Source organism: Nannospalax galili, unplaced genomic scaffold (genome assembly GCF_000622305.1).
Source record: "Nannospalax galili isolate Female #2095 unplaced genomic scaffold, S.galili_v1.0 scaffold18, whole genome shotgun sequence".
Lineage (NCBI taxonomy): Eukaryota > Metazoa > Chordata > Mammalia > Rodentia > Spalacidae > Nannospalax > Nannospalax galili.
The window spans coordinates 8,290,149-8,315,457 of NW_008346548.1; the positions used below are offsets into that span (position 1 = coordinate 8,290,149).

At 35.8% G+C, this 25,309-nt stretch overlaps 1 protein-coding gene across 1 annotated transcript in view; it reads left to right on the top strand.

Annotated features, from left to right (window-relative positions):
- The window catches only part of Stxbp5l (syntaxin binding protein 5 like), a 395,225-nt gene that overhangs the window by 156,948 nt on the left and 212,968 nt on the right, over window positions 1-25,309 (top strand). The window contains exon 8 of the mRNA XM_008842914.1: window positions 21,149-21,232. Within this exon, the coding sequence (XP_008841136.1) occupies window positions 21,149-21,232 (84 nt within the window). The remainder of the gene's footprint in view (window positions 1-21,148; window positions 21,233-25,309) is intronic.

Sequence of the window (25,309 nt, forward strand, 5' to 3'; positions counted from 1 at the left end):
TCTTCTTACAGTTGTATTAATGCTCTCAATTTTTTCTACTTTTAAATATATGGTTTGGTTTTGAAATGTTAGTCCTGTTTACTTTATCTCCTCTGAGTGGTAGTAGGGATTTTGATCCAAAGAAAAGGCTGCCCACTAAGTAGCTTAATGAGAAAAATTAAAGAAAAAAACTTCAAGCCAAAATTAGTGTGAAGAGATAAAGTCACAGTATATTAATAAAGTAAATAATCCAGTAAGAAGATACAATTGGGAGGGGGTGGAGATTTAAGAGCCAGGGGAGGAGGTGCATGACTATATGGAAATAGAATCTTATAGGCTCCTGGGACCTTACTCATATGAACCTATAGCAATGGTGTCAGCATGCACAAGACCCATACAAACACTCAAGCAGACGAAAACCTAGCCTAGGGCTATGGAAATGGGCAGCAGGCCCCACTCTTAGCCAAAGAACTGTTGGGCAGCTGATTACTACTGGGTGAGAAAGAGCTGAGCTGATCTTTTTTTTTTTTTTTTTTTTTTTTTTTTTTTTGGTCTTTTTATAACAGGGCCTCCTGTAGGCCTAGCTTCTCTGGAACTCACTATGTAAACCAGACTGTCCTTGAACTCACAGAGATCAGCCTGCCTCTGCCTCCCTAGTGCCTAGTGCTGGGATTAAAGGCATGTGTCACCTGGTAAAGGTAAGAAAGAGCTGATTTTCTTTAAGGGAGTGATTATACATAGGCTATCTAGACCCCAGTGGATGAACTTGCACTGAGGGATGTCAGGGGACACTAACTTGACTCAATAGGCCTTAACATAAATGACAGAATGCATGAAATCCAGTGGGGGTATGTGGGAGGGTGGCAATGGGGAACAGGGAATAAAGAGGACTAACATGTTGTGTATGAAAAACACAAAATTCAATAAAGATATATTTTAAAAAGAAGGTAAATTTTTTAGGATGTTATATAGGTTTTTAAGAAAATTTTTTGACCATAATGGCATAATATTTTCATCAATTTATAATCAGTCTTTGATTACATATATCAGTGTTAAAATGAACTATTGAAAATAAAATAGGAAATTTTACAGTCAAAAATATTTAAAACTAATATGTAATAGTTTTCCTTGTGTATGTGGTATTATATGACATTTAAATGCATGTACACAGTCCGTAATTACCAGAGGATGGTAACTGGCATTTCTGCTACCTATAGTATATATAATTTTGTTGTCTTGTGAGTATTCAAATCCTTTAGTTACCCTTTTATGCAATAGAATTTCAGAAGTTATTACTCCTATCCAACTACATCATGTAATCATTAAAAAATCTCTCTTCCATCTTCCATCTTTCACACCATCACTAAGTTATGGTAACAACTATACTGTTCTCTAGTGAGATAAACATTTTCTTTTTTAATATAAATGAAAAGTGTGATTTGTATTCTTGTAATTGACTTATTGCACTTGGCATAATGTCTGCCAGTTCTATGCATGTTGATGAAATGAAATATCATTTTTATGGTTATTCCATTGTATGTAAAATTATCATTGTGTGTAAAAATACCATTCACGTCATATAGGTTTAGTGTGTGTGTGTGTGTGTGTGTGTGTGTGTGTGTGTGTGTGTGTTTACATTTATTTAGTGTATGTATGCATGCATATGCCATGGCACATGTGTGGAGGTCACAGAACAACCTGCAGGACTCAGATTTCTCCTTCCATATGTGAGTTCTGTGGATAGAACTCAGATCTTCAGTCTTGGTGGCAAGTGCTTTTACCTGGTAATCCATCTCACCAAGATCACTATACTTTTTTCCTGTTAATTCTTGTTAAATTTTAAAATGAATATGCTTAAAGTAGTTCTTTTAGGTTTGGGGAGGTTATGATCTGATTGTGTAGAAAAACAATTTCCTTTTTCTAATCTCTAGCATGTGGGATGTTTCTGACAACATTGGATATATTCATACTCATTCATCTGTTTCTTCTTATGGTTGATAGTTACAAACTCTTACTGTTTGAAAATTTTCCATAATGATTGGGCTATAACCTTCATTATAACACAAAATGAACTTATTCACTTGACCTTTTCAGTTAAGCAATAAATAAATTTCTTTAATATCAAAAAATGATACAATTGTGTGTATATGTGTGCATATATAGGTGTGTGTGTATATAGTGTTGTAGCATCCATTTCCATTAAACATATACTAATGTATATAAAGTAACCTTTATATCTAGATATGCTATTAGTGAGAGATTTTGATACCTTGTTGCCATCAACAGATATACCACCCAGACAAGAAATCAGTAAAATCTCCCCAGAGGTAAACTACATAATAGATAAATGACTTAACAGATATCTATAGAATATTGTATGAAACACTTACAGAATATATTCTCATCAGCTCATGAAATTTTTCCCCCAAACAGTCAAATTTTAGGTCATAAACCAAGTTTTTAAAAGTACAAAAATATTAACATACTCTCTCTTATATCATCATGTAATAAAACAGCATAGAGAAGTAAACACACAAACCTATAGAGATCAAAGAATGCAGATTTTTTGACTGATCAACTGATCAATGGGTAGTTGTAGAAATGAGAGAGGAAATTAAAATTTTTCTAGTTTCAAATGCAGTACTTACCAGAATCTGTAGAATATAGTTCTAAGGCACTGCTAATATAGAAGCTTCCTCCTGTGAGTATGTACGCTAAAAATTAGAGATATTTCAAATGAAAATCTTCATGATGTACCTCAAGGTCTTAGGAACTCTACAGCAAGTCAAAACAAAAGTTCAGGGTCAATTTAGTTAAATGGAAACCGAGCAAATAATGACCAATAAAACAAAGAATTGGTTCTTTGGAAAGTCAGACAATATTGACAAACTCATATCTAAAAAAACCAAATGAAGAAAACCAACAAATTAACAATGTATGACGTGAAAGAGAGACACCATAAACATAGGAACCAGAGCTTTTAAAAGTACACGCTAGTAATAGAAAGCATGTGTGAAGTGGATGGTTTTTAGATATATATGACATAAAAATTGAGTCAAGAGGATATATACAACCTAACAATCAGTAACAATCAATAAGATTAAAGCAAAAGATCTACCAACAAAGCAAAGCCCAAGAATAGACTGATTCACTGATGAATTCTACCAGACCTTTAAAGAAGAATAAACACCAATGCTTCCCCAAATATTACATCAAGTAGAAATTGAAGCATTGTCACCCAACTCATTCTATGGAACCAGAATTACCCTAATACCTAAACAATGACAAAAACAAAAATAAGAAAGTGAAGGAGGGAGGGAAGAAGGGAGGAAGAGAAGAAGGAAAGAGAGAAATGATATAGACCAATATCTTTGATGAAAATATATGCAAAAACCCAATTAAATCAAATTCAACAACAAAGAGACCACCAATCATGATTAAGTTAGTGAACAAAGAATGTAAGGAATGCCTTAACATGAGTAAAATCAGTAAAATTAGTATAGCTCATAAAATTAAGGTAAAAAGTCACATGATAATTTCAATTATGTAGAAGAAGCCTTTGACCAAAGCTAATATCCATTCATGATGAAAGCCCCAAACAAAGAATAGAAACATCTCATCTTGACATAGTAAACACTAAATATGACAGGCCTATAGACTACCTTGTCCTATATGGTGAAAAACTGAAAGCATTTCATTAGAAAACCAGGAATGAGGGGCTGGAGAAATGGCTCAGCGGTTAAGAGCACTGACTGCTCTTTCAGAGGACCCAGGTTTGATTCCCAGCACTCACATGACAGCTAAGAACCATCCTTAACTCCAGTTCCAGGAGAATACAACTCCCTCTTCTGACCTCCGTGGCATTGCACAACACCGGTGCACTCACATTCATTCAGGCAATACACTCATGCACATAAAATAAATATAATAAATAAAATATTTTTAAAAACCAGGACTGAGACAAGAGTTTCCACACTCACCATTCTTATTCAGTACTGAGCTTGAATTCTTAGTTAGAGCAATAGTGAAAGGGATTGAAATAAAAGAGATAGAAAGAGGAATGGAAGAATCCAAAATATCCCTTTCCACAGATGATATGAGCCTATTCTTAAAAGACTAGAAAGAATACACCAGAAGACTCTTGAATCTGATAAACATCTTCAGCAAAGTACAAAGAAACATGTAAAGAAATTCTTATCTTTTCTATACACCAATAATCTATTCACTGAACAAGAAGTTAGGAAGCAAATCCCGTTGATCATAGCCTCAAAATTAAATCATATTAAATAATTAATCATGAACTTATCCAAAGTTGTTAAAGAACTCTAAAAATATACAGCTCCAAAGGTAGAAACTGTAGAAGACAGTAGCTGATGAGACTTCCAATGCCCTTGAATCCACTGGATTTGTGTTGTGAAAATGGCCTTATTACTGAAAGCTACCTGCAAATTCAATGCAGTCCTCATCATCAGTCCTATGATATTCTTCACTGGAATGGAAAAAAAGTTAAAATTATATGGAAACACAAAATTTCCTGAACAATTAATCATTTCTGAACAAAAGCAAGCAATGCTGAGTTGAAGTTATAATAGGTAGCCATATAACCAAAGTAACATAGTACTCACACACAAACAGGTGTGAATCAATGGAATAGAGTAGAAGATTCCATCTGATTCTTAATAAGATGCCAAAACAGATTCTGTAAAACAACAACAACAGCAACAAAAACAACAACAATGACAGCTTCTTTACAAGTAATGTTAGCAAAATTGGGTGTTCACATGTAGAAGAATGAAACAGAATGTATTTCTCTCTCTTTTTTTAACTTAAAATTTTATTGAGAATTTTATATTTGCATATAAGGTGTTTTGATTAAATCCACACCAACTCCCTCCCTTCCAACTCCTCCCATATCTCCCTATTACTTTTTTCTGACAACATCATGTACTCTTTCTTTCCTTTTTTTTTAATGGGACTTTTTGCTACTCTAACATTTCCCCCTCTGAAGAGGTAACCCTAAAATCTTTTAGGAATTAGATAAAAGCTCCCAAATACTTTTTCACATTTTTGGCTTTGGGAACAGAATATGTTGCTAAGAGACCCTTCTCTTACATTGTACAAGAAATCAACTCAAAATGGATCAATGACATTATTGTATGTTCCTAAAATTTGAAATTTAAATTTTCCTATATGATGAAAACACCTGAAGACACAGGCAAAGGCACTGAGTTTCTGAGTAGTATTGTATCAGCTCAGGAAGTAATAGAAGTTTACAAATGTGATTGTGTCAAATTAAAAGCTTCTTCACAGCAAAAGAAGCAATAAAATGAACAGGCAGCTTATAGAATGTGAGAAAATCTTTGCCAGATATTCATCCACAATGAGATTAATATCTAGAATTATAAAGAACTCAATAAATTGATGGCATATAGCAAATTAACCAATAATAGACAATGGAACTGAAAAGACATTGTTCAAATGAAGAAAAACAAATGGTAACTAAATACATGTAAAAAGGTTAACATCCTTACACAGCAGGGAAATGCAAATCAAAGTTACATGGAGATTCCATCTCACCCCCAGTTAGAATGACTGTAATCAAGAAAATAAAATACAAGTGCTGGTGATAATATTTTGGGGCAAAGGAAAGAACCCTTACACATTGCTGGTGGGAATGTAATTAGTGTAGCCACTGTGGATATCAGTATGGAAAGTCCTCCAAAAATTAAAAATAAAGCTTAAGTATGGCACAGTTACAGATCTTGTGAGTATACACTCCAAAGAACCAAAGTCATCTTATTATAGATGTATCTTGTTGCTATACTATTTGTATGAAGCACATTGAAGAATCAGCCTAGGTATCCATCAAGATATGAATTGATAAAATGACAGTATACATACACACTTTAGTTTTATTCAGGCTTAAAGAATGCAACTATATCATTTGCAGGAAAGTAAATGGAAGTAGTGATCTTAATTTTATGCAAATATTATAATCTCACAGAATTACATATCACATTTTCACATATGTGGAATCCAGGTAGAAAGAAAAAAGCATGAGTGTAAGAAGGACAAGTAGGGATGTATAAGCGGAAAAGGGAAGGGGAGATAAGAGAGATTATCAAAGAATAGTATATGCATGTATGGAAATAATATAATGAAACCCCTTAGTTTGCATAATTTATAAAAGATTAATTAGATATGGTGGCACATGCCTGTAATTCCTGCACTGGGGAGGTGGAGGCAGAAGAATCAGAAGTTCAGGGTCATCCTTAGCTAAAAAGTCAAAAGAAAGAAAGAAACAAAAGCAGAATCACAATGAATGAGGCTAGGCCATTGGTTTGTGCTTACATTAAACCCATATAATCCCAGTGTTTAGGAGACAGAGTCAGTAGGATCATGGGTTCCAGGTCAACATGGGAAATAAGCACTATAACAAGACAATACCTCAGTCACTCAATCAGTAAATGTGAGAAGGCACAAAGGATCATAAGAAATTTTTCTTCACCCTCATATTATACTTTTAGCTTTTAAAAATAAATATATTTTACATATTTACAAAAAGAAAAATGTGGCAAAACAGATACAAAATAAGCCTTGATAACATTCAACTTCCCTTCATGATTAAAAAACAATCTCTTGGTACTCTAGGAATAAAAGAATCTTTATAAACCTGAAGCTGTGAAACTTACCTAAAGCTATGAAAATATCCTCCTTAATGGTGAATTTATATTTCTCCCTGTGATCAGAGGTGAGACAAAGATGCCTACTACATCTCTCGTCTAACATTGTACAGATGTTGACATTATTAGTAATTAGAGAAGATGAAAAGGAAATGGAATTCTCATATGCAGTTTGTGGAAATGAAAAACTGCTTCTTAGCATGTGTGAAAACCAATCATATTCATATTCTATGGATTAGTATGTAGCTGGCAAAACTGCATAGACTTACTCACCAAATATATGAGTATGTTCATGGATGCATTACTACATTAACTGTAAAATAAATACATCAATTGTGTCAGTGGCATAGCCCAAAAATGTAATACTGTCTCAATTTTGAAATTTAATGAATTAATGAGGCAAATAAAATAGAAATAGAAGCAAAATAATATACAATGAATAGTTACATAAAATTGAAAAGCAAGTATCAGCCAGCCACATATAGTGCTTTTAGGATAGAGAGTGAATACAATAACCTAATATAGGTATGAAATGGGTTTCGGAGTGGCTTGTGTTATTTTTCTTGATATTTTTTCCCTTTGGATTTTTATTTGGCATGAGTAATGATTTAATAGGTATGCTTACCTTGCATAATATATTGAAGACACGGCACAAATATTTATTTAAAAATTTAATACTAATTCCTGACAAAAGAAATTTATTAAGTATTAATCAAGCCATACTTCCCTCTCTCCCTTCCTACCACCTCCTCCCTCATAGTCAGAATCTACAATCTTATTTAATAAAGAATTCAAAGGTGCTTACTGCACCAGTATTCTTTTTCTTTTTTTTGTTGTTGAGCTTTTTAAATTTCATACAACAAATTTCCAGACCCGCTCTCCCATCCATGCCTCCCCCTAATCTCACCCACCAAACGTTATGCACACTGCCACACATGCTGAGTCCTATTCATTCAGGTGTTTGTACCCAAATGCTCTTCAGTGTAAATATGTCCACTGGTGTCCGGTCAACCCATTCAGTGATCATATGTAAGTCATACTCACCCTCACCCAGCAGCAATCATTCTCAAATAGTTCTCAATCTAGAGCTGCCTAACCATTTCTCACTTCCCCTTTAACCCTTATTTAATTGAGCTGACAAGGGTGCCGTGCTGGATGCCACCATGCCACAGGCTTACATGAGCAAGCCTCCTGTGGCCTGGAAGCCTCCACCTCCCTGTGTTCATGAACCAGCCCTGGCTCTTACAATCTATCCACCTCCTCTTCTGCAATGGTTCCTGAGCTGTGAGTAGGTTAGGTTCCATGAAGGAGTCCTATCCTACATCCTACACTCTACAGTCTCTTATTCTCCAAAACTTCTTCAATTGTGGCCTCCTATATGCATTGCACTCTGATGTACATGGAAGGCTCACTGGTGAGGATTGAGGGGTACATTAGCCCTCTCTCTACCCCATATTCTGCTATGTTCCATGAGCCTTAGTTGGAGAGATTTGACTGCAGATCTGTCACCTAGTATGGGGCATTGCCCAAGCATATGTTCTCTGTGCCTGACCAGATGTGCAGCTCTGCAGTAGCCTTCATCTGTTGCAAAAAGAAGCTTCTTTGATGAGTGCTGTACAGCACGCTTGTCACTCTAATGGAGGTCTCTTCTGTCTGGTACTGTGTTCCCTGCCAAGCAGCTCCCAGGTATACATATGCATTAATGTTCAGACACTCTATGTGCATTTCTCATAGGGTTTCTAGGGCATCACTTTTCCCTCTAGGTTTCCTAGTCCCCTGAGATTCACTCATCTGCACTCTTTGTTCCCCCATCCGGGTTCCCTCCTCCCCCCCCTCCATAGTCACAGTGCCCCATTATCCCCTCCCTCCCCCAATATCTATCGAGGCCCTCCATCTTTCCTCTCTTGACTTCCCTTCCTCCCCAACACCAAATTCCCTTGCAAGTCCCTCCCTCCTCTCCTCCCTGCTGATTACTCCCACTTTTTCCACCTCCCTCAGGTATCAGCTGTTCCCTACTATCCCCTTTCAAGTTGTTTCTTTTCCTTTACCTCATGTATCCTTTCCCTTTACCTGGCTCCTGGTGTTACATCAGAATTTATATACTCACATATAAGGGATTGGTGCTACAATCCACAAATGAGGGAGAACATATGTTGCTTGCTTTTCTGCATTTGTGTTACTTCACTTAGTATAACAGTCTCTAGTTCCACCCATTTACCTGCAAATTTCATAATTTCATCCTTTCTTACTGCTGAGTAGAATTCCATTGAGTAGATGTACCACATCTTCATTAACCATTCATCATTTGAGAGACATTAAGGTTGTTTCCATTTCTTAACTATCGTGAAGGGAGCAGGAACAAACATGGATGTACAGATGTCTCTACAGTATGATGAGTCCTTTGGGTATATGCCAAAGAGTAGTGTCACTGGATCATACAGTAAGTTCATTTTTAGTTTTTTGAGGGTTCTCCACTCTGCTTTCGATGGTGGTTGCACAAGTTTGCATTTCCACCAGCAGTAAATGAGATTTCTTCTTTCTCCATATCCTCTCTAGCACTTAGAGTCTTTTGTTCTCTTGATCTTTGTCTGTCTAACTGGGGTAAGATGAAATCTTTTTTTATCTGCAGTTCTCTAATTTCTAAGAATGTTGAGCACTTTTTAAGGTGTTTCTTAGCCATTTTTATTTCTTCATTTGAGAACTCTCTGTTTAGATCTATCACCCTTCTTTTTACTGGGTCATTTATTTTCTTATTTCTTTCTTTCTTGAGTTCTTTGTATATTCTGGATATTCATCCTCTGTCAGATGTGTAGCTGGTGAAGATTTTCTCCCACTCATTGGGTTTCCTCCTCCCTTCCTTGGTTATTTCTTTTGCTGCACAGAAACATTGTAATTTAATGAGGTCCCACTTACTAACTGTTGATCTTAGTACCTGAGCAGCTGGTATCATATTTAGAAAGTCTTTTCCTACACCTATATCTTGGAGGGTACTGCTTATGTTGTCCTCTAGAACTTTCCAAGTTTCAGATTTTTTTTAACTTTTACAAAAGCTTTTTTAATAATTTCATACATGCATATAAGGTGTTTTGGTCAAATCCATGCCCACTCCCTCCCTTCCAACACCTCCCATATCTCCCCATCACTTTTGTCTTTTTCTTTTTTTTTCTTCTTTCATTTATTTATTCTTATGGGGCTTTTGGGTACTATAACATTCCCTGCTCTGAAGATGTAACCCTAAAATCTTTTGTGGATTAGATACAAGCTCCAAAATACTTTTTGTCATTTTTGGTCTTTGGAACAGAGTATGTTGGTAACAGTCCCAAGAACATTTTGACTTTTAGACAAGAAACTGGCTACTTTTCATTGGGATATTTTTAACCTAACTGCCTAGCCAATTCCTACCTGCTCTTCTTATAATGCCATCCTCTGAAGAGGTTACCCAAATTGCCAATAGGGAAAAGGGACACAGACCTCTGGATTCTTCCATGCTGAACAGGGATGCAGGGTGAGGCAATTGGAGTACCCTTCAGTGGGTCTATCTAAAAGACTCCCAAATTGCATAACTCTTATCTTTAAGGGGAAAAGAAAGTCCTTGAATCATGAATAGGAGATGTGAAGAAGTAAAGGCAAGAGTAATTAGCATTACAAGTTCTAGACAGGGAACTAGAAAAAAGTCAGAACAGGGCAGTTTTCAAATGTTCATATGAGAGTCCACTGGAATTTATTGACAAGGACTTCCAAAAGCTTCCCTCTATTGGGTTCTTCCTCACTTTTATTTTGTATTACAAGGCTGGACTCTAGAGTGATGGATTCAGGATTTTCTTTCAGGTATTACTCATTTTTAAATTATTTTTATTTTATGTGTGTGTGTGTATTGCCTGCATGTAGGTAAGTGCACCTGTGTCTTGCAATGCCCTTGGAGGACAGATGAGGTGGTCAGATCCCCTGGAACTGGAGTTACAGACAGTTGCTAGCTGCCATGTGGGTGCTGGGATTTGAACACCAGTCTTCTGCAAGAACAGTCAGTGTTCTGAACCACTGAGCCATCTCTCCAGCCCCTAAATAATTTTTCTATAGACTTAAGCCTAATGTCTGGGAAGTGTAATCCCTGGAACTCTTAAAGAAATATACTGATGACTTTACTCTTTGGTTATACTTTCCTTCTGGGTGTTTAAGACCACACAGTTGGCACAAATAAATCAATTTATTTTTACATTTAAGGTCATTTGAGGATCTGTTCCTCAGGGGTCACATGGGCTTGGGAGGAGCCCCTGGCTCCTTTCTTTTACAAGTTCCATCTATGTGAAGATAAGGCAAAGGTCCTGCTGGACTATGGCTGGCTTCACTTGGAAGCATGGAGGAAATGTTTCTTCTGAGTTGACCCTGCTCTTATAGACTGGACACTGGTTCAAGCCCATCTGGTGGGGTCTCCTTGGCCTCCCTGAACAAGAGGACAGGTGACTCACCACAGTTACAGGACATTTTGAGAGATGTTCCATAGTCCCCTGGAACTTACTCAATCTTGGAGGGCAAGGGGAAAAACTGTCTTTCAAGTCCCTCTGACCAGATTAGTATAGGCCTCAAAGTATGGCTGTTAAACATCCAATAAGTTTAGTTCCACCAGACTGATGCTTTTAATTATTGTGTACTATGTAGATAAGGCTTAGGTAAAGAACCAAATATTCACAGATAAATATTGAGTAGATTTATATTTTGTTCCTTAAACTGTTGACTAAACTATGACCATAGAAAATTTAAGATTATGTATATATTATTTTTCATCCTTTATATATAACAAACATAAACAGACCTTCATCACTTGCTTAGGCTTTCTCATTTTTTCTATTTTGGAAAACATATCCATTCCCATATCCTTTTTTTTTTTTTATCTTTGTGGAGCCTATGGGGGACATTTTCATTCAACCACCACGATTAACAAATAAATTTTCCATCAGTTGTGAAACTTCTTTTCCTGTGGATGCTATACGCTTGTTCCCTTTTAAGGTTCTAGTGTCAAGCCAATGTTTCATTAAAGTTTTACTGGGGAACCAATGAATTTACTGAGCTTACTTGCCAGATAAGTGAGGGGTTGCTGAGGTGTATATATGACCAGAGAGTATGCACACTAGATAGCCTTTACCCAGCATGGGTCATGCTTTCTCTTCCTAGCCTTCCACAGATTGTATACTTTAGCCCTCCCCAAATCCAGGAGGTCATGTGTGATTAGGGTCAACTTACATACAATTGGCCAGGGAGAGTGGCTGGATACTCCAGTGAGGGTCCAGTGACACTGCTTGGCCCTCCTTTAATGAATGAGCACAACCATCTTAAATAAGCCCAATTGTGACTATGTTTAGCGATCAGACTCAGCTGAAGTTGTGATGATGGTAGTTATTTAATATGGAAGGGGCTGCTGTACAGCATCATCTTATAAAAATGACATGGGATTTAAAAGGATTTGGTGCTAGGATCCACATATGAGGGAGAACATATGTCATTTGTTTTTCTGAGTCTGTTAACTTTTAAAAATACATCTTAATTTTTTGAGAACTGCATAGATATGTGAGTATGCTGCATTTACATAATTTTCACTCCTCCCTCTGTGTAAATATACCACATTTTTGTTAACCACTCATCAGTTGAGGGGTATTTAGGTTGCTCCCATCTCTTGGCTATTGTGAAAAGAGCTGCAACAATCATGGTTGTACAAGTATCTCTACAATAGGATGAGTCCTTTGGGCATATGCCAAGGAGTGGTATAACTGGGTAATGATGTAGGTTCATTTTTACTTTTTTAAGAGTTCTCCACACTGTTTTCCATAGAGGTTGCACAAGTTTGCAATCCCCCCTCATTGTATGTTCTTGGCACCTTTGTCAAATATCAGGTGGCTGAAATTGCATGTACTACGGTTTGGCCCTTCAATCAAGTTCCATTTATCTATATGCCTATTATTCTACCAGCACCATGCTATTTTTATGACTATAGCTCTGTTGTATACTTTGAGATCTGGCATAGTAATCCCTCCAGTGTTGCTCTTTGTGCTCAGGGTTGCTATCCAGGGTCTTTTGTGCTTTCATTAATTTCTGCTATGATTTTTGTTATTTCTTCTTGTCTGCTGGGTTTGGGTTTCATTTGTTCTTGCCTTTCAACCATGATCAAGTAGGTTTATCCCAGAGATGCAGGGCTGGTTCAATATATGCAAGTCAATAAATGCCATTAATCATATAAATGGACTCAAAGGCAAAAACCACATTGTCATCTCAATAGATGCAGAAAAGGCTTTTGACAAAATTCAACAGGCATTTATATTCAAAGTCCTAGAGGAAATTGGACTGGAGGGAACATACTTCAACATAATTAAAGCTAAATACAACAAACCCACAGCCAGCATCGTTCTAATGGAGAAAAACTGGAAGCATTCCCATTAAAATCAGGAACCAGACAAGGATGTCCACTATCTCCACTCCTTTTCAACATAGTGCTTGAAACTTGCTAGAGGAGTAAGACAGGAGAAAATTAAAGGAGTAATAATTGGAAAAGAAGAGGTCATACTATCACTTTTTTCAGATGATATGATACTGTATCTAAGAGATTCCAAAAGTTCCACCAGAAAAGTCCTAGAATGGATTAACACTTTCAGTATAATGACAGGTTATATAATTAATCTACAAAAATCAGTAGCCTTTCTATAAATCAATAACAAGCAATTGGAGAAAGAATGCAGGGAAATGCTCCCATTCACAATAGCTGCAAAAAAAATCTTGGAATAAATCTGACCAAAGTCACCAAAGATCTCTACAATGAAAATTTTAAATCGTTAAAGAAAGAGATTGAGGAAGAGACCAGGAGATGGAAGGACCTCCCATGCTCATAGATTGGAAGAATTAATATTGTGAAAGTGACCATCCTACCAAAAGCAATATATAGATTTAATGCAACCCCAATCAAAATCCCCATGACATACTTCACAGGATTAGAAAAACACATCCTTAAATTCATATAGAAGCACAAAAGACCCCAGATAGCCAAAGCAACCATGACCATAAAGAGAAACGATGAGGGGATTACTATATCAGATCTCAAAGTGCACTACAAAGCTATAGACTTAAAAACAGCATGGTACTGGCGCAAAAGCAGACACATAGACCAACGGAACATCATTGAAGATCCACACCCAAATACATGCAATTTCAGCCACCTGATAATTGACAAATGTGCCAAGAATACACAATGGGGGAAAGAGAGCATCTTCAACAAATGGTGCTGGCAAAACTGGAACTCCACCTGTAGAAGAATGAAACTAGATCCTTATCTTTCACCTTGCACAAAAGTCAACTCCAAATGGACCAAAGACCTCAATGTGAAACTAGAAACCCTGAAACTATTAGAAGAAAATATTGGCAGTAACTTACAAGATATAGGTATAGGAAAGGATTTTCTAAATCGGACAGCTGTAGCCCCAGTTGGCCTCAAACTCACTATGTAGACCAGGCTGGCCTTGAACTCATGGAGATCTGCCTACCTCTGCCTCCCAGTGCTGGGATTAAAGGTGTATGCCACATGGGGTTTAACATCCAGAATATATAAAGAACTCAAAAAACAAAGAATCAAGAAACCAAATGACCCAATTAAAAGTTGAGCTAAAAATCTAAACAGAGAGTTCTCAAATGAAGAAATAAAGATGGCTAAGAAACATCTCAAAAAGTGTTCAACATCGTTAGTATTTAGGGAAATACAAATTAAAACCACCCTAAGATATCATCTTACTCTAATCAGACTGGCTAGGATCAAGAGAACAAATGATACCAAATGCTGGCAAGGATGTGGAGAAAGGGGAATACTCATTCACTGCTGGTCAGATTGCAAATTCATGCAACCTCTATGGAAAACAGTGTGGAGAACTCTTAAAATACTAAAAATGAACCTACCATATGACTCGGTTATACCACTCCAAGTTTTATATTTTATATTGAGGTCTTTGATCCATTTGGAGTTGACTTTTGTGTAGTGTGAAAGGTAAGGATCAAGTTTCATTTTTCTGCAGGTCTTTTTTCTTATTCTATGATCAAGTTTATGACTGTTCTTTTAAATCTGAGTCATAGGGTTCTACAGGGTGATTCACAATACTGTGTACATCTGTACAACTGGTGGGTTTTGTTGGGGACATATTTTCCTGTTTTTTTCATATTGTTCATGTTTTTGTGTTGCCATTTGGACATATGAGTGTTCTTTGTTGGTTATGTGTCCAACAGGAACTTCTACTCTGTTTCTGTTTAATTTTAGTTCTGTTAATATTGTTACTTTAGCTTAGTTACTTTTTGTTCAGGTATGGAAGACAAATTGATGGGTGTTCCAAATTCTTCCCGGGTAGGAGACTGGTTAGAGTCCTGACTGAGCCAGTCTGTCTACCTGTTTGGGACGCTGGGAAGTTGGTGATGAGGAGACCACCTCGGGGGTACTTAGGGATCTATGGTAGAGTGTTTAGTTAATCAGGTTTCGAAAGCTAGTCCTGGGTCCTGAGGAGAAGGAATTTGAACCCACCTATGAGACAGGCCAGCATGGGACAGGGTCGGGATGGATGAGAGAAATGGGGTAGGGAGTTAGTGAACTGGATCTGACTTACCAGAGTCCTGGCTGAGAAGGTCTGTCTGACTGATCCAGAGGCTATGAATTTGGCAATTAGGGGACTGCCTTGGTGAGGACTTAGGGATCAGAGTCCTGGCTGAGCAGGTCTGTGTGCCTAACCCAGAGACTGGGAATTTGGCAATAAGGGGACTGCCTGGGTGGGGACTTAGGGATCCATGGTAGGGTGCTTAGTTAATCTAGTTTGGGAAAGCTAATTGTGGGACTTGAGGTGAAGGAGTTGGAGCCTGCCTGTGAGAAAGGCCAGCAGGGAACAGGGTGGGGGTGCATGAAAGAAAATCAGTTTCTGATTCTTGTATGAGACTCAAGCCTTCCTTTTTTGTGTTTAGGTCTGTTTCTGTTTGTATACTCTATGTGCCTTTGTTGTTTTCTTATTGGGTATTAAAAGCTGGTTGGTCTAGGCTTCTGGTTCTCTCTTTTGAATTTATATTTGAGGGGCATGATGGCTTTAGTCCCCCTATTCAGGAGTTACCACAGAGGCCCAAGTCAGATAAGGATCAGATGTTCTCAGGCTTCCTCCTAAGTTCTGGGTCCCTTGAGTCAGCAGGCACAGTACAATTTAGGAGGCTTGATAGGTAGAAGTAGGATTCAGTCACTCTCAGTCAGGCGGGGAGGCTGGTCTCAGGAATCTCAGGCAGATTGGAGGTGGGAACAGCCAGGGAAGAAGGCTGGTCTCAGGTGTGCAAAGGCAGGCTGAGGGGTGGCGGCGGGCTGTGAGGTCTCTAGGAAAGTAGACTGAAGAATTGGGTTGGTCTGGGTGCAAAGAATCAGGAAGCAGTCAGGGTATCTGGGCCAAGAGGGTAGTTCAGAGGTCTGGGTTGCCAAGAGAAGAAGTGGGCCTATGCCCAGGGCTAGAAGGAGGTCGGGATCTACACCAGTATCTTTAACACCATAGAATAATTTAGTAATGTAACACAATAAATCATGATAGGTATTTTTAAAAAGAAAAAGAAGAGCTAAAGAAGAGCTAATTAATCTCTTTTAGATTATGTGGTAAAATATTTGGAATGCTTAAAAAGTCAACATTCTGTTCCATGATCCTGGAGCTGTGCCCCAATCCTGTGCCATGGTTTCACATTCCTCCAGTGGTGGGCTGATGGTGTAGCATATTGGAGGGTGGAGGCCGCATTTTCAGACTTCTCTGAGTGGCTGCATCCCCTACAACATCCTCCTCTAAGGTCCCAAGTTGTGCGTGGCAGTGGCTTTGCCTCTTTGTTAGGCTTATGAGGGGGACAAGATAGGTTTCTGCTATTTTCAGTTTCTAGTCTTGGGAGAACTGATTTTCAAGAGTGGACTTCCCACATCCCTTGATGGACAGCTAAGCTCTTCACTCCACATGTGGTCCTGGGCACTCAGATCCTGATTGTAGACCTTTCCCACTCTCAGACATGACATCAAGAGATTGTCCATCATTTTTCTATTACTCGTCCACACCTTCATCTATGCACTACAGAAAATGTAAAGCACTTAATTGAACTTCTAAAGACAAAACAATAAAAATAAAAGAACATTAGACAAGGGGCTGGGGAAGTTGGGATTAAAGAGTGACTATATAAAAAATACATTGTAGTTATGTCTGGATACATACTCACTTATAAGGATTTGGTGCTAGGATCCATATATGAGGCAGAACATATTTGGTTTTTTGTTGTCGTTTATTTATTTGTTTGTTTGTTTGTTTGTTTTGGTGCTAGGATCCACATATAAGGCAAATTGTTTTTCTGAGCCAGACAGGAGATACCTTCCTTTGAGTTGTTGGCCAGGGTAGCCCAAGAGACTCCCCGACAGTGACCCAGCATAGAATTGGGAAAATGAACAACAGACCCCAATCTTATCTAAAGGAATGTTGGCAACTGATTGCTGCTGGATGAGGAAGAGCTAAACAAGGAACTCTAGATAGGTTGACTAGACTCAGCAGATGGACTAGCACTGGATAATGGCTGGGGGTACTGATAACACAGTGATCAGTAACAGGGATGACAGAGTATATAGGCTCTGGTGGGGGGGGCTATGAGAGAATTGCATTTGGGATGTGGGTATAAAGATTGTTTGGGATGTTCTATATGAAATACACAAAAAATCAATAAGTAAAAAAATGAAAAAAGTACATTGTATCCATATGTGAAATTCTCAAAAAATTAATATCACATTTAAAAATTTATTGTGCCTTTTCCTGGTTTTAATAATAGATTATCATGTCATAGAGGGAGTTTGAGAGTTCACCCTCTTTTTCTATCTTTTTAAATAATTTAAGTAATATTGGTTGGAGATCTGTAAGTAATTTATTTGTGCTCTTTCTGATTTTTAAATATAGGTACTTAGAGCTATAAACTTCCCTCTTACGACTGCTTTTAATGTGTCCCAGGGTTTTTGTGTGTGTGTGTGTGTGTGTGTTGTATTATCATTTTCATTTAGTTCTAGAAATACTTTTATTTCCTTCTCAATTTCTTCTTTGACCCATGCATCATTCAGGAGTGTATTGTTTAATCTCTATGACTTCATGTAGCTACTAGGGCTTCTTTTTGTTGTTAATTTTAAGTTTCATTGTGTTGTGGTCTGATAGAATACATGGAATTTTTTTTCAGTTTTTTTCTATTTGTTGAGGTTTGCTTTATACTCAGGTTGTAGTCAATTTTAGAGAAATTTCCATAGATTGCTGAGTACAATTCTTTGGTGCTTGCGTGGAATATTCATTAGATATCTGTTAGGTCCGTTTGATATATGATATCATTGAGTTCATATGCTTCTCTGTTTGTTTTTGTCCAATTGACCTGGAGATAGTGATGTACTGAAGTCACCTAGCGTTACTGAGTTGGGTTTAATCTGTGTCTTGAAGTTCTGTAGTATTCTTTATGAAATTGGGTGCATCAGAATTTGGTGCATATTTGTTCATGATTATAATATCTTCTTGGTCAATTGTTCCCTTGATCAAAATGAAGTGACCTTTATCTCCTCTGATTAATTTTAATTTGAGGTCTATTTTGTCAGATATTAGAATTGCAACACTGGCTTATTCCTTAGTGCCATTTGCTTGGAATATTTTTTCTCTCCTTTCACCCTAGAATTTCAAGGTTTCATTTTAAAGTACAGCCTTAGAAATCTTAGCCATTTAGAAAAGATAATGAAGAGAAGATCCCATATAAATTAGCAAATAAATAAATAAATAAATAAAATTATAGGTACAATGCTAAGAAAGTCGGTAGGTAGAAAATTTCTAATTTTCTTGAAAGAGGTGGAATTGCAAGTGAATAAATGAAAATACCATTTGCTTTTGGATTAGTTCCTCCTTTTTTTTTTATTGAGATTACTCTTTATATTGTCTTTAAAGTCAGATGCTTATATCATGAAATCGTTTTAAGTTTTTCTTCTTTTAATGTGTATTTATAAAAGTATAAATTTCAGTTAAGTTCATCTGTGTGCTATAAGCTTTATTACATCATATGTACTTTTATTTCTTTCAATATTAAAAATATAATTATTTCCTTTTGTGCATTACCTATTTAGAGTTATTATTATTTCCAAAGCATTTTCACTGAATTTTTATTTTATTTCATGTGATTTTGATTCTTTGGAATTTAACATTTACCTTTCAAACAACTATTCTCACATAGTTCAGTGTATGATAGAATAATGAACAGGTCACCCTAGTTCTTTCCCTTTATTGTACTTACATTCAGTTGTGAAATATATTTTTTAAAATCATAGACTATTTGTTGTAGATCTTTAAAGAAATTATTTTTAATTTCAATCATGTGTATATGTGTGTGCCTGTGTGTGTGTGTGCTCACATTAGTGCAGGTGTCCATGGAGGCCAGAGGCATCAGATGCCTTAGGAGCTGGAGTTACAGGCAGTTGTGATCTGCCCAACATGGTAGCTGGAAGCTGAACTTGGGTCATCTGGAAGAGTAACAAGTGCTCTTAATTACTGAGCCATCTCTCCAGCCTCATACTTAGAAGATTTGTAAAGTGAGCATTGTAATTATTTTCCCCCCATGTGGCTATACAGTGGGGTTTCTTTGTCATGCTTTTTCAGACTTAGAATGACCTTGTCTAATGTGTCCTTGTTTTCCTCTTAATTTTCCAAATGATTCTAATATCACACTTTCTGCATTATATTCTTATATAGTTATCTCAATAATTTAAGGTATTTTGATCCAATATTTCATATCTTAAGTTTTACTACAGCTATTGCTAATAATGTTTTCTATACAGAGCAACATTTATCTTTCAGATATTCAGTTTTTAAAATATGACAGTATTTTGTAAATGATACTCGATACATCTGAGGCTGAAATTTGAAAGGATTATGTTATTAATTTTCTTCTTCAAGTGATGTTTTCCAACCGTTTTAGACTAACAAATCATAGTCTCCCACATTCAATAGAAATTTGTCTTATTGTTTATCTTTTTCTTTCATGTGTGCAAAAACTGACTTGTATTTAAAAGGTATTTTGCTATTGTACATAAGACTTTATGTGAATTTTATTTTAGGAAATATTGAACTATGTGTAATTTTGACATTTTAAATTTTAGCAAATGGTTTGCTCTAAGTTAGCATGTGAGAAAGCTCAACTTTTTGTCAAATAAACTTAAATATTATCATATGTAGCATAATAAGTAAGCATTTAGTTCTATGCTATCACTTAAAAAAGTAAGTCTAACTTAAAATAAGTCTAAAGCTGAGCATGGTGGTGCACGCCTTTAATCCCAGCCCTCGGGAGGCAGAAGCAGGTGGATCTCTGTGAGTTAAAGGCCAGCCTGGTCTACATAGTGAGTTCCAGGACAGCTGGAGCTACAAGGAGACCCTGTTTCAAAAAGACACAAAAAAAAGTCTAAAATACATTGCTTTGATAATATTTAAATTTTTACCAGTTTCCAATTCTTCTATTTTAAAGGAAGATTATTATCTTTCAAGTATCTTATATATTGATTTAAAAACAAATATCAATGTATTAGTTGCTTTCCTTGTTACAACAAAATACCTGTTCAAAGCAACTGTGGAAACGAGTTTATTGCATCTCACAGTTGAGGGGAGGTCTATCACGACAGAGAAGGCATGGAGACAGGAGCGTGAGGCTGCTGGTCTCATTACATGCAGTCAAGAAGTAGTAAGTGATCAATGCTCGTGCTTAGCCAGTTTTCTCTTTTTTAGGTAGTCTGTGGTTCCAGCCCATGGCATGGTGTTACTACATTTGATGTGAATCTATTCACCTTAGTGAATCTAATGTAGAAAAGCCCTCACAGATGCCCACAGATTTATCTCCAAAGTACTTCTAGGTCCTGTCAAGTTGACAATATGAACTATAATCAGCTATTGTTAATAAAATGGAGAACTAGAATTTTATGATCATCCGAAGGTTCAATAAGTCATCAGTTTAAAATATTGACTCAAAGAAAATGGATTTGATATAAAGAAATTTAAAAGAATTTGTGTCCACACTTTTCAAATAGATAACACTAAATGGCATATTAGTAATCAATTAAACATAACACTTCATCATTTTCTTCATTTTCTACCCCATTTTCTTTCAAATTTCATTTTTTTAATGTTATATCACGTGTATTTACATGTTTCCTCAATTCTTTAGAATGCAACAGAGTTCTCTGGTAATGTTTATGTTGAATCATGGGTTATTGGTTCTTTATTTTTAATTATTACATGTAAAATATTTGTGATGAAAAATTTCAAATGTGGGAAACATAATCAAGTGATACAAAAGTTAGCATTATAAATCAAGCTGTGTTATATAGCACGATTTTTTCTGTATTAACATTATTTTTATTTGAACACAATTAAAATTAAAGTCATAATTAAGAAAATGGTTGTTTTAATGTTTTCCAGCTATTAATAGGTTATGAAAATGGTACTGTAGTGTTCTGGGACTTGAAATCTAAAAGAGCAGAACTGAGAGTTTATTATGATGAGGTAAGTGATTTCTTCTGGCATACTTTTAAAAAATTGGGAACTATGTGTTACTTTTCTATTTTGAACTTTGTACTTACCAATATTTTGATTATTGGGATTCTGCCCTGTCCTCAGTGTCTCATGCTCTTTTATTATTTGCAAAACTTTTCACTATTGATTATTTTCCTGAGTGGGAATTCTGCCTTGACTGTAAATGTTGATGACCCTCATATATATTTGACATTGTATATATTCTGTCATTTAGGATGTATCCCCAGTTTGTTGCACCCCCTTTTCTTTCATCTAGGTCTCATGCCACATCTTGCTTCTTGATCTTAAGGTCTCTAAAGGCATTATTCAAACTTTCTTTAGAAACTTTATTTTCTGTGGCTAAAAATTTAAGTTAATTTGAAAAGCCTTTTCTTCTAATACTTACCTTCTTAGAATAAAGAAATATTTTATGACTAGGACTTTGTACTATATAACAATAAGGACTGAGGTAAATTTCATTGGGAATCTTGATTAGGTTTCTCCCTGATGACATTTTCAATTGGGCTCTTGATTCCAAGCCATTAATTTCCTACCTCAGAAGAGGCTAATAAGAAGACAGTGAAACTGGGATAGATGAAAAGGGGAGTTTTTTTTTTTTTTTGTAGCTGTGGAAGCAAAGGCACCCATCTGTATCCTTAAATTAGAAGTGTGAGTAGAGAGATAGAAGAAAAATACAGGTTAAAAATCTAGGTAGCATTCATTCTTATATGGGTAGAGTGCCAAATAATTTATGGAAGCAATGAAATAGAAAATGAATCCCTCTTCATTTCTTTTGCAACACTTCTTCATTTTAGATTAGAGGCTTAAAGTTGTTACCTAATGGACTTGTAGATTGCCTTAGAATACTTTGCATTTTTCTCCCATCCATTCATAGCAATTAAATTTTTTAAAGTTTTAGTGCCTAAAGATATATTTTATGGGGCTGGAGAGATTGGTCAGTGGTTAAGAATGTGTACTGATCTTGGAGATGACCCGTTTGATTCAAAGCATCCATGTCTTGTGGCCTACATGTAACTCTAGCTTCAGGGGATCAGATACTCTCTTCTGGCCTCTACTGGCACTGCATTCACATGTATATACCCTCCCTACACATACACAAATACATAGACATACTCATAATATAAAAAAATAAAAACAAAATCTTAAAAAGATATATTTCATAAAATCTACAATTTGTTGGTTATCTCAAACTATGATTTTATGATATATAAGATAGTTACATTGTAAAGAAAGATAATTATACTGGTAAAGAGTCCAGATCTTAATTATATGGCATCTGAGCACTTGGATCGATTGGTGAAAAACAACAGTGCAAGTAATATCATACAATTATGTTCTTCTTATCAACTTCCAGCACATCTTGAATAATAAGGAAACATGACTCCATGGATCTCAGCTAGGATTTTTGTTGTTGTTAAGTACACAAAATACAAAATGAGTATGAATATTACTCCATCCTTCAAGACTAACAGCTAGATAAATTCCAAACACTATTTAGCCTGTTGAAATCAAAATAGACAAGCTCAACAAGAAACCAAGACAAAAATATTGAATTAGCTAATTTTCTATGGCCTAAAAAGTATGGAATTAATTTTTCTAATCTTAAAAAGCTAGTAAAATAATTCTAAAATTGAACTTTTAAATAAAAGTTGATAATATCCAACCCTTATGGATTAATGTATACCTAATTTATGTATAGGAATTATTTTACATATTGACGTATATGATATATGCATATATTGGATCACATGATCCAATGTTCTGTCTACTATGAACTATATATTTATGTGTCCTGTCATTTTAATATAGTTATAAATGTCATTTTATAGAAAAACTCTTTAAAATTTTTAGCACTTTACCTGTCATATCTAGAAACTATTTTTAATAATTCTCTCTAAGATGGTTTCTCATAAGTCACCAACACTCTTCTCAAAACTACACACAGTGGTCTCTTAGTTTTTAAGTTCCTCATCAAACCTATAATTTTATTTCAAGCTTGTTTTTTATAAAATAGTGGGGGGTTTTTTTTGCTTGTTTGTGTCTTAGTCATTTATCATGTCTCTTTTCTCCACCTCTCTTTCCTTTAAATTACAGTTACTAATGCCAAGTACACTGGCCCATACTTAAACTTCATACTTGTAATGAGACAGGAAGTCCAGTTGATGTCAGGAGTTTGAGGCCAGCCTAGACAATATAATGAGACCTCCATCTCAAAAATGTATGTGTATATGCACTCTTTAGATTCTTACATCTTTCTTTTCTTCTGTCCTCTAATTTATATTTATGTTTGAATCATCTCTCATCATTTCTAATTACCTGTACAATAATAAACAATGTACCTAAACATCCCTAACCTTTACATCTCTCTTAAGCTTTATACTTAAATATCTATCTAAAACATAAGTCCAAATAAATATCCCATCAGAGCTGAATTTATATTTAAAAACCTGAACTACCTTCTGTTTCTTTTTTCTTTTAAAATTTTTGCTTGATCAATTAATTCATTTTAGAATGTCCAGAGTCATATTTACTATTTGACTTTTCTTTGTGTATCATATGCAATCAGTTTTTATATACTTTTAATTCTACCTTTATATTTCCATTTATTTCTTCTTTGATCTCATTTCTTCACCTAGTGTCTTAGATTAAGTTCCCTGCATGACTATAGGAGTCTTTTAACATCTTTCCTCTAATGTCTACCTTTCAATATATCCTTAACTAAGAGAATTATAATTTTTAAATATAATCAGATCACTTAATTCTTCAGATCAGAACATTTGACTGGCTCCCCATTAAAAAAAAAAGCTTATTGAGCTTTTGTAATTTGGTACAACACTTCTTAATCAAATTTAGAATCCCTCCTTCACCCATGCCCCTCCACCCCTCCACCAGACCTCATGATTCTGCTACACATTACATCCTGTCCAGTCAAGCATTTGTACCTAGATGTCCTCCAGTGTAAATTCATTCACTGGAGTCTAGTCATCCCTTTTAGAGATCATATGTAAGGCATACTCTCCCTTACCCAGTAGCAATCAGTCTCTAATAGTTCTTAGTCTAGGGCTGGCCCACCACCCATTTCTCTCCTCTCCTCTGAGCCTTTTAAAACTGAATTGGCATGGGTCCTATCTCGATGCCACCATTACAACAAGTTCACATGTACAATCTTCCAGTGGCCTGAAAGCTCTGCTTCCCTATGTTCATGAACCAGCCCTGGCTCTTACTGTCTTTCTGCCCCCTTTTCCACAGTGATTCCTGTGGCTCCACATTTTTAGCAAAGTTCATATTCAATTATGTGAGAATTGCAGTTGTGGTGATTTTTTAAAGTGTACTTTACTACACCTTGCTAAACAATCCATACATATGAGAAATGTTACTATCGCCTAACCATATCATTTGGATTTTGCTTCCAAGATTGTGCTCCTATTAATTCCTCATTGTGAACTTTCTTCTTGTCTCTTCTGTATATCAAAATCTTATGAATTTTATAGGCACCAAAAAGCTATTTGAACTTCTAAATACCCATTGATGAATAGTCACTAGTGCATTGACATTTTTGTTTGGAAATCCCATATTATATTGAAAAATAGTTAGCTATTAAAAATTACTTCCAGCTAAGTGTTGTGGGTTGTGCCTATAATTCCAGCACTTAGGAAGCTAAAGCAGAAGGATTGCTACAGGTACAAAGACATCCCAGGGTACATCGTAAGTTTCTTTTAAAAAATAGATAAAAGATTACTTCTACAGTAGGTGTGACTTTTTTCATTTCATTACATTGATATTTCTTCAATAATCTCAGAGAAAAATTTTCGAGTTAGGTGTGAGGGAAATCTTTTGATTCCTTAAATAATTTCATGTTTCCTTCCTTAGACTGCTATATAGTTTTTTCTTTCATTTTCCAGAAAAAAACACAGTTGACCAAATATGACTAATATTTATCCTTTGAATTCTGTTATTATTTACACCTGTTTCTTGAATTGGTTATATCATATTTGGTTTCTAATAATTTAAGTCTTTTTTTAAATGAAAAGAATGGGATGTAACCAA